This window comes from Durio zibethinus, chromosome 1, assembly GCF_047325235.1.
Source record: "Durio zibethinus cultivar Kanyao isolate XHJ-2024 chromosome 1, ASM4732523v1, whole genome shotgun sequence".
NCBI lineage: Eukaryota > Viridiplantae > Streptophyta > Magnoliopsida > Malvales > Malvaceae > Durio > Durio zibethinus.
Genome location: NC_143162.1, coordinates 33,613,646 through 33,627,864, shown reverse-complemented (window position 1 = coordinate 33,627,864; position 14,219 = coordinate 33,613,646). Strand labels below are relative to the sequence as shown.

At 31.3% G+C, this 14,219-nt stretch overlaps 1 protein-coding gene and 2 pseudogenes across 4 annotated transcripts; all 3 read right to left on the bottom strand.

Moving 5' to 3' along the window:
* Positions 1-802: 802 nt before the first annotated feature.
* On the bottom strand, positions 803-2,063 carry LOC111311300 (putative clathrin assembly protein At4g40080 pseudogene; annotated as a pseudogene). The gene has a single exon (XR_016345136.1). The product of XR_016345136.1 is annotated as a putative clathrin assembly protein At4g40080 pseudogene (transcript).
* Positions 2,064-2,694: 631 nt separating this feature from the next.
* Positions 2,695-5,155, bottom strand: LOC111310794 (2-oxoglutarate-dependent dioxygenase 19-like). 2 transcript variants are annotated; one of them, XM_022910196.2, is made up of 4 exons: positions 4,862-5,155; positions 4,557-4,792; positions 3,628-3,961; positions 2,695-3,072 (listed from the first exon to the last, which is right to left on the bottom strand). In XM_022910196.2, exons 1-4 carry the CDS (start codon positions 5,081-5,083, stop codon positions 2,824-2,826), a joined length of 1,041 nt encoding a protein of 346 aa, XP_022765931.1. In that variant the 5' UTR covers positions 5,084-5,155; the 3' UTR covers positions 2,695-2,823. The 2 variants fall into 2 exon arrangements, with proteins under 2 accessions (XP_022765931.1, XP_089621881.1); XM_089765755.1 differs by having other exon boundaries at positions 4,557-5,155.
* A 7,227-nt stretch (positions 5,156-12,382) lies between these two features.
* On the bottom strand, positions 12,383-14,219 carry LOC111312426 (RING-H2 finger protein ATL11 pseudogene; annotated as a pseudogene). The gene is made up of 2 exons (XR_016345120.1): positions 14,098-14,219; positions 12,383-13,925 (listed from the first exon to the last, which is right to left on the bottom strand). The product of XR_016345120.1 is annotated as an RING-H2 finger protein ATL11 pseudogene (transcript).

Below are 14,219 nucleotides of genomic sequence, written 5' to 3'. Positions count from 1 at the left end.
AGATGTTAGGGATATTTTTTAGCATAAAAGGGTATTTTGATTATTTTTTTATTAAAGATTGTTAGCAAAATAATAATGAGTATTTTAAATTTTTAAATTAATTTCATATATTTAATATCACATCAATTCAATAGTGATTATAACTTATAAATTTTTTATCTTTCATATGTAAATATAAATATTTAGGTATAATTTTTCTATTCCACATTATTCATTTTTATTTATTTTTTTCTTCTCTTTCATATTGATTTTTAATTTAAACATTAAAATATAAATATAAAGAATATTTTTTATTTGTACCTTTAATTACTTTTTTTTTATAATTTTAAAATTTTATCTTTGAAGCTCGACAGTAACAATTTATTGGCTCAAATTAATATAGGCCTTAGGACTGCAAAGAAAAACAATGATATATTCAAGAACGGAAGGCACCCAAATATGCAAAATATTTACAAAAAATGATTAATCAATTTGAAACTGTTAAGAAATGATTAGATACACCATTTAAAGCAGGTAACGTTTATGGTTGAAGCTAAAACATAATTAGATGCTTAATAATCATTATCCAGTGGAATTGATAAACATCAAATATTTATATTACCTTTGTAAAATCCAAATTCGTTAGCAATAATCTTATTTAATGAGCTATTAGAACAGTTGGTCACACGCAAAAGCTGTGGGCCCTACTGTTTAAAATTTTTTATAATAAATATATAATAAAAAAGTAAAAAACTTTGAGGGGAGTAGAAAAAACAAAAGGCTTCAGGAGCCGACGCGTGATCAGTATAGTGTTCACCCTTGCGCAGTATTATATGTTAGATAGATATGTAAGTTCAATGCAAAATTCACAAGGACACGCGGCATACCTGATTTTGAAATACAATAATACCTGACATAAATTTTTTAATTATTAAAGCAAACAACACAAGGAATCCAATGGTGGGAAACCGGGGAAAGGTCTCGGTCAAAATCCCACCGGTCACCTCCCACGAGATGCCAACCCAAACAACTGGCTAAACCCAGTCAACTTGCTCTACTCGTCTCCATTTGTAATCAGTAACACTTTCCCCTCTGTCTTCTCTTTCGTCATTACCACAACCTTTGCCTTGGTCTCCTTAATCAAATCCCACAAATCATCATTTCTATTTCTATTCACCAACAGCCGAGATATTCTCTCCTTGCAATCCTCGAACCTGTTTAAAGAGTTTAGAAACTGAGTGCATTCACTGAAACTCAAACTCATCATTCTCACTCCGAGTTCCGAAACTCGGCGAGAGATTTCACGTTGGACTAATCTATAATCATCGCTAACCGATCTTACAACCTCGTACACCAAACTCTTCCGTTGAAGATAAAGTGATTCGGGTGCGTTACCTACTTGATCAGCGAAATCAACAAGAACATCAATCTCTTTAAGTAAATCTGAGTTCAAGAAACTTAAAATCTCGTCTTTTTTGTTACTGCGATCATTCTTGGCACGTGAAGAATGAAGGTGATAACCTAAAACCTTGGAAACCATCAAATTTTGTTCCAAGATTTCTGTGTACCATCGAACCCATGTTGACATTTCCCATGTTTCCGAATCCGAATCATCTCGAAACATCGATAAATTAAGAAAATTTCGACCCCCAAAATAAGGATAAGTTGAGAGCTGATCTTTCAAGATAAAAGACCCTTTCCCAATAATATTATGGGTTGTGTACAGACATTTCAGGGCAACCGAAGCATTACTCGTGCGATTTAGTCGGTCCATGAGAGCTTGGATACAAGCACATGCAGTGGCGCGTGATTCATGACCAAGGGCAAGAACGGCGGTGATCCGATGATCTGAAGGTGCTGCGGAGGAGTCATGGGTGGTGGCGCGTAGAATCACGCGACGAACAGATGATTTGCGGCGTTTTCTGGATAAGGTCGTTTTGATTAGCGACGCCTTATCTTTCAGAATTCCTAGCACGATTCTTAGCTTTTTACGATACCCCATGGAAATCAGAAAAATGATAAATGGCAAAGCACTAAAAATCTAGAGTGGAAGAAGAAAAACAGTTGGTTTCACAAAAAGGACGTTAATTCATTTCAAACTATAAATACTTCAAATAGACACGGTAAAACCCAAAGTATGATTAATCAAATGAAAAAATTTACACGTACAGGCGTTTATTTCGTCAACGTCCTACGCTTTGCTACTAAACTATTTGGCATTTGGCAGCAAATTATTTGTCAAATTTCGCTAAAAGGAAAGTCACTGGATGGAGCGGTGTCACCGTGTTCCAAGGAATTGACATTCATATAATACATAAAGTCTCTAATCAACACTTTGAAAAAAAAAAAAACGAAAATATGAGGAAAATTCCATTAAAACCTGTGTTTATAGTTATTAGTATAGCAATTAGGGGTAAGTCAATAGTTTAATGACGTAATTGTGGAGAAAATTGTTAGAAAAAAATAGCTGCTTGCGTTTTATTTTTCCTCCTTTGCCTACTACTTTGGATTATATGTATCGATATCATGTTGGGAAAAAAGATGGTAGCATCCATGCCATGATTCTCCTATCTTGTTCGCCGCCGCACAATTGAGTCAGAAATTTCAGTTTTAGACGCATTGTTTCAATCATCCATCCGTACTTCTTGTGTTAGAACAATTACCTATTGTAATTTCTTTCCATCATATATAATTCTTGTAATTTTATTTATCGGAACTATTTGGGAACAATTATCATGATTTTACTTGAGCAATATGGTCTTAACTTTTATTTTTTTATGAATAGAAATAAGGTACTTGAAATTGAGGAAACGATCAATAGGCCATAGCTACTATAGGATGAGATCATATTGAAAGACGGAGGTGATCCAAGCACGATTTTCCATTGAGAGTTTTACTTTGTTGAAGCTCCAAGTACTCCCTGTATTTGATTCCGAGATATGCTTGACCAACGTGATCCGCCACCAGCTCTGGTGCGGGGCTTACGACTGTGTCCAGTGGTGGTCCATGTGCTGTCCCTATGGATATCCTTGTTGCTTTATTATTCACCACAGCTCTATGCACCACACTTTTATACTTCCCGTTGGTCAGTATCTGAAATTGACATCCAAATACTCCATTATTAAACAACACCTAGATAACTATAAAACAACCTCTCAATACAAAAGTTCCCCAAAATTAGCCTATGAAGCCTTATTATTATTATTATAGCGGTAAGAATGTGATATTTGAAATCCCAGACTCAAGCTTCATTACGTGTAAATTTTATCAATTTTATGTTTGATTTATTCAAATATATATTTTTTAATGGGTTGATTTGTCTGTTTAAACGTTGATTTTATATATGGAATATTTACAATTATAATTTGTCCTTGTTCTAGTAACTTTTTCCAAATATTTTTAACAAAATTAGAAAAATATATATACACCTTTAGCATTTCTAGAAACTGTTCACATCGTCAAAATAAAATATAGTATATATAGTTTGTTTGAATTTTCCTTTCCCCAACTTAACTATGTCAGAAAGATTAAAAAAAAAAAAAAACTCAGAAGTTTCTCTGGCAGCAGTATTTACGTAGGGAAGCATATATATATATATATATATATATGTATATATGTATGTATGCATGCATGTATGTATGTATATACCTCCATATGATCTCCGGTGTTGACAAGAAAAGAGTTGGGAAGGGGATTGATAGGAATCCATTTGCCATTGTGCATTACTTGAAGGCCAACAAGCTCATTTTGCATAAGGATGGTGAGGAGTCCATGATCCGAGTGTGGGGGTAGACCCATTGAAAGCTCTGGCTGTGGACAAGGCGGGTACATATTTGCGACAAACAGCTGATGGGAGTACGAAGATTCTACTGCCATCTTCTCATTTATGTAGCTTTGTTCCAGTCCTAGGCTTTCAGATATACCTTTAAGAAGCTCACTGGCCATTTCTCGAGTTTTTTTGCAGTATTCTTGTAGAATCTTGCTGTTAATTACAACCAAGCAAAATCATCCCGTTTATTAAGAGTTACAACACAAAATATCTATCCGTTTAAAAGTTACACGGTTTATTAGTATTTCAAACTCTTTGAACCTGCCGATTAAACTGGTTGAACCGAAAATAGTAACCTCACGGGTTCAACCTCTGGTAGTGCTAGTACGAACTAGTGAATATTGTAGGATGTTCAATAAGCCAATAAGAGACGTACAATTCATGGGGAGTATGGCCGACAGTCCTCGGAAATTCAGAATCTAATTGTGAACTAGTATGATGGGTTTCACAAACGAAGGCTGGTGGATGCCAGTTAAAATTTACTAAATAACGCTTGCCAACAGTCTATTGATTTGATGTTGGTAAATTTCTGAATTCTTAATTTTAATAACGAGAATTTAAACTTTAAAAGCCTCAAATACCAAAATATAAATAATAATTCTATAATTTTTCAATAATTATAAAAAAAAAAAGGTTTATCACCAGTACTTATTTAAAGAGTTATGGTCATCCATGATCCATTTATGATTGGAGAATGGAAAGTAATTATTAATTAAGCATGCTCCAGACTTGTGAGTCTGTACTGTACCTGAAGCCTGAAGGCTTGTTAGGAGCATTGAAATGGGGATGAACGTGAACCTTGAGGTAATCCCTCCAAAGCAGTGCCTTATCCACCATAGGGTTGAAGCTGGTTCCACACCTTATCGGATCAAACAGCTTCTTTCCAGTGTACTGTCGCTTTTCCTCCCCTCTTAAATCAAAGAAACTTTCAGTTTCCCTTATCATTTCATCTCTCAATGTCTTTGGCACTTCATGATTTATTACCTGCAAATTAGTAATTAGATACCCCATATAGACTAAGACCTTTACTCGACAATAATAGAAAGGAATTACCATGAAGAATCCCCATTCCAGACATGCATTACCGAGTTCAGTAACGATTTTGGACCGTTGATGAGGATCAGGAGATGTGAGAAGGGAGAAGTCTATGGTGGGGATTGGTTCTGGTTCTTTGACCAATATGCAATGATCATCAGAGTCAGTATTTTTTAAGATATACTTGGAAGGAACAGAAGTGAGGCAACCTGATTCAACCAGTTCTTTCACAAAAAACATCTTTGAGAGTCTAAGTTAATATAGAAGCCTGAGAAGCTTATGCGTTTTGAGTTTCTTATTCGCTCCATTCGCCTTTCTTATATAGAGGAGGAATGGGAAAGAAGACTGGTAACTATACATGTGATTGATACGTACATAGAGTAGTGTGAGGGGCATTTCATGATTCAAACAGCAAAATAGATATTTCGTCTCAAAGTGTGAGTTTTCGATCAAACGAGGATAATTTTATTTTTTTCATCGAGCTGATGTGGGTCTTTGATAATTTGATTTGATATGACAATTCGATCATTTTAACTCGTCATATAAAAATATATGAAAATATTAATATATCACCTCTTAATTAAGTTATAGATTATTATATCAGATCGAACCATCAACATTAATCTTAATCTTACCACTTAAAGCTTGGATCACCTAAATCCGATATTTTCATCTCATAAATATAAAAAATTGAACCTTAATTTAAGTGTTGAAATACAAATATAAAAAAAAACTCTCACTTTTGCTATTAACTAACCTCTTACCTTTTGATTTCAAATTTTTGTTCATGTCAAAACAGCTCGTCACTAACAAGGAGTACCTCGTGGGGGTTACGGTTTTCCGTACAAATACATAGCCAAGATTTTAACTGAATTAATTGGATTAGTCACATTGAATTCTTTAGAACCCAAAAAAAGAAAAGAAAAGTGATCCTTAAGTATTTAATGTTCATGTTAAAGCAATTCTAGTAAGTTAGTAATATGGATGATATACATATATACTTTTTCGACAGTTTCTTTGTTTTAAGATCATCTATCAACTCAAATGTCATGGAGTTACTACATCTCTATCTCTTCCCCTTTTTCTTTGAATTTTTGCCGACTCTTAAATAATCCAACTCTTTAACTTTTGGTTTGCTAGAGAGTAAGAATGTAGAACTAGAAAATTTTCAAATAATTATAACGTGAGATATGTCTTAATTTTGATTTTTTTAAATTATTTTAGTGATTAATTAAAATTTTTAAATATTATTAAATTAATTAATTAAAAATTTATCAAATCACTTTACAAATCAAGATAAATACATATAATTTGATCAATCAAAATTCAAAGATATCCAAAATGCAATGAAATTCAGATGGATCCTAAAAAAAGTTAATATTATGAATTTTTTAATTATGATAAAATATTAAAAAAATTAATTTTACAAATAATTATCCTAAGCATAAATGTTAGTATTTCGTGTTTAGATAAGGTTTGGCTTGATAAATATTTTTACTTTTCACCTTTTTAACAAAAGAAAATGAATAAAAAAAAATTAAAGATAAATAAGAAAAAAAAAACATTTAACAAATGAAATTTAAGCTTAAACAATTTTTGTTTCAGATAAAAAAAATTATTAACGTTTTATATAAGTAATATCTAAGATGGAATATTATAAGTTTTATATGAAAATTATGTATTGCAACGTTTTATGCATGCAAATCATTGCATATTTACACGTCATTTTCATTTTCCAACATTAAGTGCAATTATTTTCTTCAGCCCCTGACGAAGATAAGAATAGTACAAGATAGTCTATTACCATTGGTCAATTTCTCCTATGGCAGTTAAGGGGGTACGGCGAAAAAAGAGGAACAAACAAAAAGCACCAACCACTGACCAGTGTCCAGTGACCACCAGTCGACCACTCAAAACGTTTGTTATTTATTCCAATAAAAAACAACGTGTATCACGAGACATGTTTTATTGCGAAGAAATTTTCATGAATTATGTGGTCACACCTATATGATAACCTTGCCTTAATATGAACTTAATCAAAATTATTAAAAAGAACTCAAACGTATACACGTCTATATAGTTAAAAATAACGAAAAAAATTTAAAATTTAATTAAACTAATTCATAATTTATATAATTACTTTTAAAAATTAATGTTCAACTAATTAAAAATTCACATTTCAACATTTATTATATTTTTTATCTTTAAATTATATTTTTTATAAAAAATTTTGAACAAAAAAAATTATCATTGAAAAAAGAAATTATTTTGATATTAATATTGAAATAAGAAATTATTCATAATATTCAATATTTTTTAAATTATAAATATAAATTATAATTATAATCAAATATTAAATTATAAAATAATCAAACAAATAAACTAACCATTAAATTATAATATAACAACATAAATTCAACATCTTTTTTTGATTTAAAATGCTCCCTAAATATCTATCGATTAAAACTCAAGAATAAGGAAAATCACCTAAATCATGGAATTATAAAAAATCACAAAAGCGTGATTTTTGTAAGAGATTTTTATGTGTGAAAATTTATTCAAATTTTATCAAAATGTTAAAAAAATTTTACACCGATGATTTATATTTATTCCTACGTGTAAAAACTAATAATAATGATAAATGTTATAAAATTTTCAATAAATCAAAATAAATAAGAACAATCATAGGATTCTAAAAAAAATTATAAACGAGTAATTTTTTAAAAAATAAAATAAAAATATTTTAATCTAAATTATTCCTGAATGATGAATAATTTATGATTTAAACTATTTTTTACAATAATAAATAATCTTCATGAAATTCTAAAGATTACAAACTAGTAATCATACGAAGAAATTTTTAAAAAATAAAATATTTTTAAATTTTACTAGAATGATAAAAAATTTAAAATAATTAAAAAAAGTTTAAAAAGCTTTTATCAATCCGATGAATGAACCTTTTCAATGAAATGAACGAGTTTCTTTAATACTTTTGAGGTGACAAAAATTTTTTAAGATTTTACCACAATAATTGAAAAGTCTTACAGAATTTTTAGATATTTAAATAATTAAATTAAATAAAAAAAACAAAAGACAATTTGATTAAAGATCAATTTAGTGCAACACAAAATTATTTGGTATTATTTTCGAATTGACATTATTGGAGTACTAATCTTTTCTCACATATAATCGTATTTTCGAACTTAACTCTTCAATGTAGACCCAAAATTATTTTTTTTAGGAAATCTTAACTGAATTTAAAATTTCTTTAAAAATAATAATTTTAACTTGGTGACCAATTATACCTCAACAAAAAAATATTAATGACAGCTCTTAATATATTACGTCTAGCGATCAAATTCTCAAATCGATATATTATAACAGAAAGAATAAAGAAGAAATAATAAAATATTTAAAAATATTAAATTACAAAAGTGTGAGACAAAAGGAGTTGATTTTACGCAAATTTTTTTCATTTCGTCTTACAATTTTTAAAAGCAAGTTTTAAGCTAATTATGAATTGATTTTTTTATTTAAAATATTTAACTTATGAATTTATTATAATTTTTTTATGATTTAATTAATAAATAAAATTTTGCAAATATTTAGATTTATGCATATTTTAATTTTAAAAGAAAAAAAAAAGAACGAAATGTTAAATTGAGTTTGTGATTAATTTTAATTATTTTTCATCAACCAAAATATATTTTATTAATAGATACAAAGAACATGTTTGCTCATCTCTTAATACAAAGTCTAAAGAGGGCCGGTCAAGAGATCCAACTAACAATACATATACAACCAAGCAAGGAAAAGAAAAGAACTTTTTATTCCCATTTTCGCTAAATGACTGAAAAAAAAAAAATTCAATTCTAAACATGAACAAACTCCATCATTCCTGTTACTCTCGTGAAGTTATCAATTTCAACTCTCGAGTTATGACCACTAATGTTGAATCTCGACGAGCCAAAAGAGTACCACCACTCAGCATCGCTTATCAAAGACTTTACAATAGCAATTTCTTCCACCCAAAATAGCGATCTCAATTTAATTAGAAAAAATATCTCCTCACCATCTCATTCCTACCATTCAATGACCGATTCATTCCTAGATAGCCATAAAGCCCGTAAGATTTAGCCACTCACTACTTGCCATCTTTCTTCACTATTCCACAAGACGGAGCCGTCTTTCTCACCTCGACGTATCAAATCAGCCACAGAACAACTCAACATCCATGTCAATCCTCCACCAACTTTAACACACAGCACCAAATCTTCCAAGAGAAGTAGCAAGTTACTGCTAAATGGCTAGTCCTTTACACCTATTACAAAAGCTTTTTCCACTTTCAAAGGCCAATCCTTTGTTTGCCCGGTGTTAAATTCTGACAGTCCAGTAAATTCACAGGCTTCTCGACAGGGACCATCTCTCTATTGTCTCATTCCCATGTTAGTTTGTCCCTTACATTTGTCCCCAACAAGACTCCACTAATTGTTGCTTCCTACAAGTTTGTGTCAATTCCGCTTCGTGTTCAAAAAGCTATATTCTGAATTGAATATTTCATGCACCAAAACTGCGATTGGCCATGTTGGCAACCTTGCACTCCTATATACCCCCAAAATTTGGTTAGTGGGAATACTTTCAACAACTCTACATACATTACCATGCAATACACCTGAAATTTTTTCTTATTAAATGAATAAAAAATTATTATTAAAAAATAAAGATTAAATTAATATCTAATAAATTATTAAAATACATATTTATTTATAAAATATACTTTTATCACTCAATTTACATATATTAGAATAAAAAATAAGTATTCTTAAATAAGATAAAACTTCCGTCATAAAGCGTCGGACAAGCTCTAGTGTAATATAATATTAAATTTGATTATTTGTTTTTTGTACAAGAAGGAGCATTTACGACTCAAATTAATCTTTTTTTTTTTAAATAAAACAAATTTTCATTGATTAAGAAATAGTAGATTTGACAATTTATTTATTCATGTCATATAAAAAAATTGTATTTGTATTATATTTTATATAAAAATTATATATCATAATTAATGTTGATATAAAAATATAATTTTTTATTTTAATTTTGTTAAAATTATTTATAAATTTTGTTAAAATTTTAAATCATGTTATTTTTATATATTTTATTTCGTATTATTTTTGTGTCATATCATAAATTAGATTATTAGATTTAAGAAATAGGACAATCAGAGTATTTCATACTCTTTTTTCTGAAATAAAACAAACTTTCATTGGTTAAGAAATAGGACAAATAAGTAGCAATTCCATCCTTGATGCATTCCTCAATCCAAGTTAATTCTTCTCGACCACTTCATAACTCCTTTGCCAACCTTTGAGCAGCCTCCTTTGCAGTCCTAATATGTGCTAGCATGCTTCAGCCTGAAAAGCCCTCCATTATTATCCTCTTAATATCCACCATGAGATTGCCTATCACTGAAAGATCTTGAGCTGCTGCCACCTTCAGATGATTAATAATCCCCAAAGCATCCCCTTCAAGGAAAATGTAATCAAAGCCCTTGCCCCTAGCAAATTCAACCACATTGGACAAAGCTCCCAGAACAACACCATCCTCAGCTCTGATCACAATACCAACTCCACCTAATGCGTCTTGGACCCCTATAGAGCTCCATCAAAATTTATCTTAACATTTGTGAAATTGATCTGGGCATGCATGTAGCTGAATAATAAGTCATATTTTATGATCATAACTTTGAATGAATGCAGTTAAATTGGACAATTCTTGTTATAGGTTTGTCTATAATGTATAGATTAATCATGTTTTTTACTCTAACGAAAACAAGGCATGTTTTCTTTTTATGAGCTAATATAGTTGGAGAATGTGATAAATTATCCATGGTTGAGCTTTGGCTAAGGTCCCTTCATGATTGCCTTCCTCGATTTTCTTTTTTTTTTTAAGTAAAAAAAATTCAAAGAAGATAGATTATTCAATTTTCAAATTAAAATAAGATGTGTTGTACACCACAATCTAACACAAGTTATTAGAAATAATGCATTTCAGATAATTCCAACAAATGGCCATGGCCAAAACTCAATTTTCATTCTACACAGAGATTTTAAATAATTTACATGCTAAACTTGCTAGAATCAAATGAAAAAAAAAAAAATCGGCTAATATCCAAAAATCTCTTGTTGCCCAACAACCAAAAAACTTTCTATATAAAAGCCCATTTAGGTTACAAGGAGTAGCCCATATATTTAGAACAGATCCCATCAAATTAGTTGGACTCAGGCTCAAACATGTACCGGGAGCTTTGGAGTTTCAAGTTTCAACAAATCTTTACTCCATACAAAATATTTTTTTTTTTTACTCTATCTATTTATTAATGAAAAGGGTTAGGAATATGGTGCATTAATAAAATAGAAAAAATAATGTTGTAAAAACCCTAAATCATAGATCTAATTTAATAAGTTATTTTCTTAAGAATTAAATTACAAAACACTAATAATATTATCTTTTATTATAAGCCTAACATGGAAAGTCCAAAAATAAGTTTTCAAGCTGGTAAATGATTAAAAATAATTTAGGTATTTATTCATTACACACAATTAAAGAAGTTAATTATTTAGATGGTCCCGTTTTAACCAAAAGAATAAGAGCAATTGAAAAAGTCGTATAGTTTTGGAAAATGTCATTCTCAACTCTCAATTATTTTATATAAGATTTCACATATGTTCAACTTATTTTAATGATTTAATAAGTGGCATGTTTTTATAAAAAGAAAAATCTCAATTATTTTTTACTTATGTATTTCCCATCAAATCAAGTAACTATAAAAAAATATTTAATATTTGAAATTATCAAATATTAAACTTTAATTAGTAAAATTAAAAATATGACATTCTACCTGCCAACATAAAAGTAAACATTAATCATGCACATCTTTCACCCCATTTTACTTATATGCTTTAAAATTATAAGCAAAAACTAGAAAGTGATTTTGTCCCCAAATTCCCTATCCACTTTCGGTGTATAAACTTTCACCTTTATCAAATCATTTAATCTACATATTTCAAATAAATAAATCACTTTTTCAAATCCTTTTAAACCTTTTTGGTGCTTACAGAAAACAAGCTGAATTTGTTGAGTTGTGTTATTATTTCCTCCGTCTCAAGATGTTGTCGTATATTAATTTTTATGAAATTTTTTAAAATTTTTTTTAAATTGATGTATTTAATATTAAATTTTAAAATTTTTTTATAAAATTAAAATTTCATGATTTTTAATATCAAAAAAAAAAAAAATTTTAAAATATAAAAAATAAGAATTTTAAATATTCAAAAAAATTATAATTTTGAGACATTTCAAAATAAAAATAAAAAATAAAATAGAGGAAGTATTAAACATATTGGTATAAAAAATCAGCACAAAATCACGCTGCAACAAGTCTAGCAACGATAGAGGTTTTTTTTTTTTTTTTTGAGTTGAAATTGAAAGGATTCTCTTTTGAACAAGAAAATCATACATCAACTTTAGCTAAATGTTCAGATGCAACAAAAAAAAATATTTATATACATAAATTTTGGAAATTTCTTTAACCATTTGCCGTCCAAGTATAGGTATTTGGTATTTTTCGTATGATAAAGTAGCCATTCATAAACCCTTTTTTTTTTAACCTTCAAGCTATACGTAAGAAAAATCAAAATAAATAAAACAAATGAACAAAAATAAAAATAAAACCAATGTACAGGTAAATTCAGTTGGTCAAACCTCAAAACCACTTAAAAAAAAAAAAAACAGTGAACCACAAATTACTAAACTTGGCATTCAGGGCGGAGCCTCTCCGATGATTGTTCTCCTACATTATCCTCCCCTCCAATAAACGAACCCTTCGGCGGAGTACCCAATTCCTCATCACCACCACCAATCACCGGTTTTGGTGATCTAACCGATCCGGTCCTAGAAAAAAATGGAGGAATCATAGTGAACCCCCACCGATCCGACCGGTCGAACCTCTCGTAGTTAAAATTATTCCTCCCTAAACTCCTACTCCTGTAACCCCTCCTCAAACTCGTCGCTCTTGGGAACGCCACGCAGCTCTTCGAACGGCTCAAGCTTGACTTAATCAACTGGCTCCTTACATCATCCGGCAACCTTAGTGTAAACCGTTCGCAATTCTCACCTGGCTGTACCAGCGAGTGACCCGTCGAGTGAGAGCGCGGAAAGAACCGGGTCAACCTCCACCCCGTCGATCGTGATCTAGGCTGCCTATTCTGATAAATCGCCGTGTTTGAATTTATTAAATTCACACCCCGCGATTCTATGTCTCTCGTCTGATTAACAACCTCAATAACGCTCGTTTCATCGTCAGAATTGTTGTCGGGTCGGTTTTCGGGCTCAGAGTTCGAATCGTTTACTTGGACAGTGGCGCAGGAGATGTTCTCACCGGGCTTTGGAGCCAAATTTGCGCGGCAAACGGGACACGTGGAATGAGAAGAGAGCCAAGTGTCGATGCAATCAGGATGAAACACGTGGTTACATTTAGGAATCAGACGCAGTGTTTCGTCGTCTTCAAACTCGTTTAAGCAAACGGCGCACTCGAGCGTGCCTTTTCCGATCTTGAGTCCTTTGACCGTCGAGTAAAGAAACGTCGGGAAAGACTCGATCACCGACCCGTCAAGCCCACGGGTCAATCTCATCGACCGCCTCCCGACATTAATGGAGGCATCCCGGATCCCGCCACGCCTCCTTCTATCTGCGCATTGTCTGATGTAAACGGAAAAAAATCCCATGAAAAAAAACGCCGCCACCAAAACCACCATTACAACCGCCATTAAAGGGTTGAAACTGGGTCCACTCGACTCGTTGAAATTGGATGGTGGCGGCGGAGCTGGGATCGTTTGGGTTTGCGCGGTTGACAACGAGACGACGAAACAGAGAAAGAAAAGAAGTAAGTATGCCTTTCCCTTTGCCACGCATGGAAGTCCATGGTTCTGCCTGAAAAATCGAAGGAATGAGCAGCTACGATCTTTTTGATTCATCAGGTGTCGAATTGAAGAAGACAGCAGCAGGTGGAGCGTTGTTTTTGCTGCATGAAACAGTAGTGAGATTTTAGCTGTGTTTTAATGATATTCTTGTTGCTCAAAAGCAAAGCAAAGCAAAGCATAAAGCCACAAAATAACAAGGGAAAATTAAGTAAAATAAATAAATAAGGTTCGCCCTAATACAGGAAAAGGAGGGGAAAAAGGGAGAAAAAGTACGGTATCTTAAGTTTTGAGATGGATATAAAACGGAGAAGAAAGATGTTTTCCACGCGTCCACGCGCCATATAGTGCGCGTGGGGTGGAAATTTGAAGGATTCGTCGGCCTTAAGACAAAACCA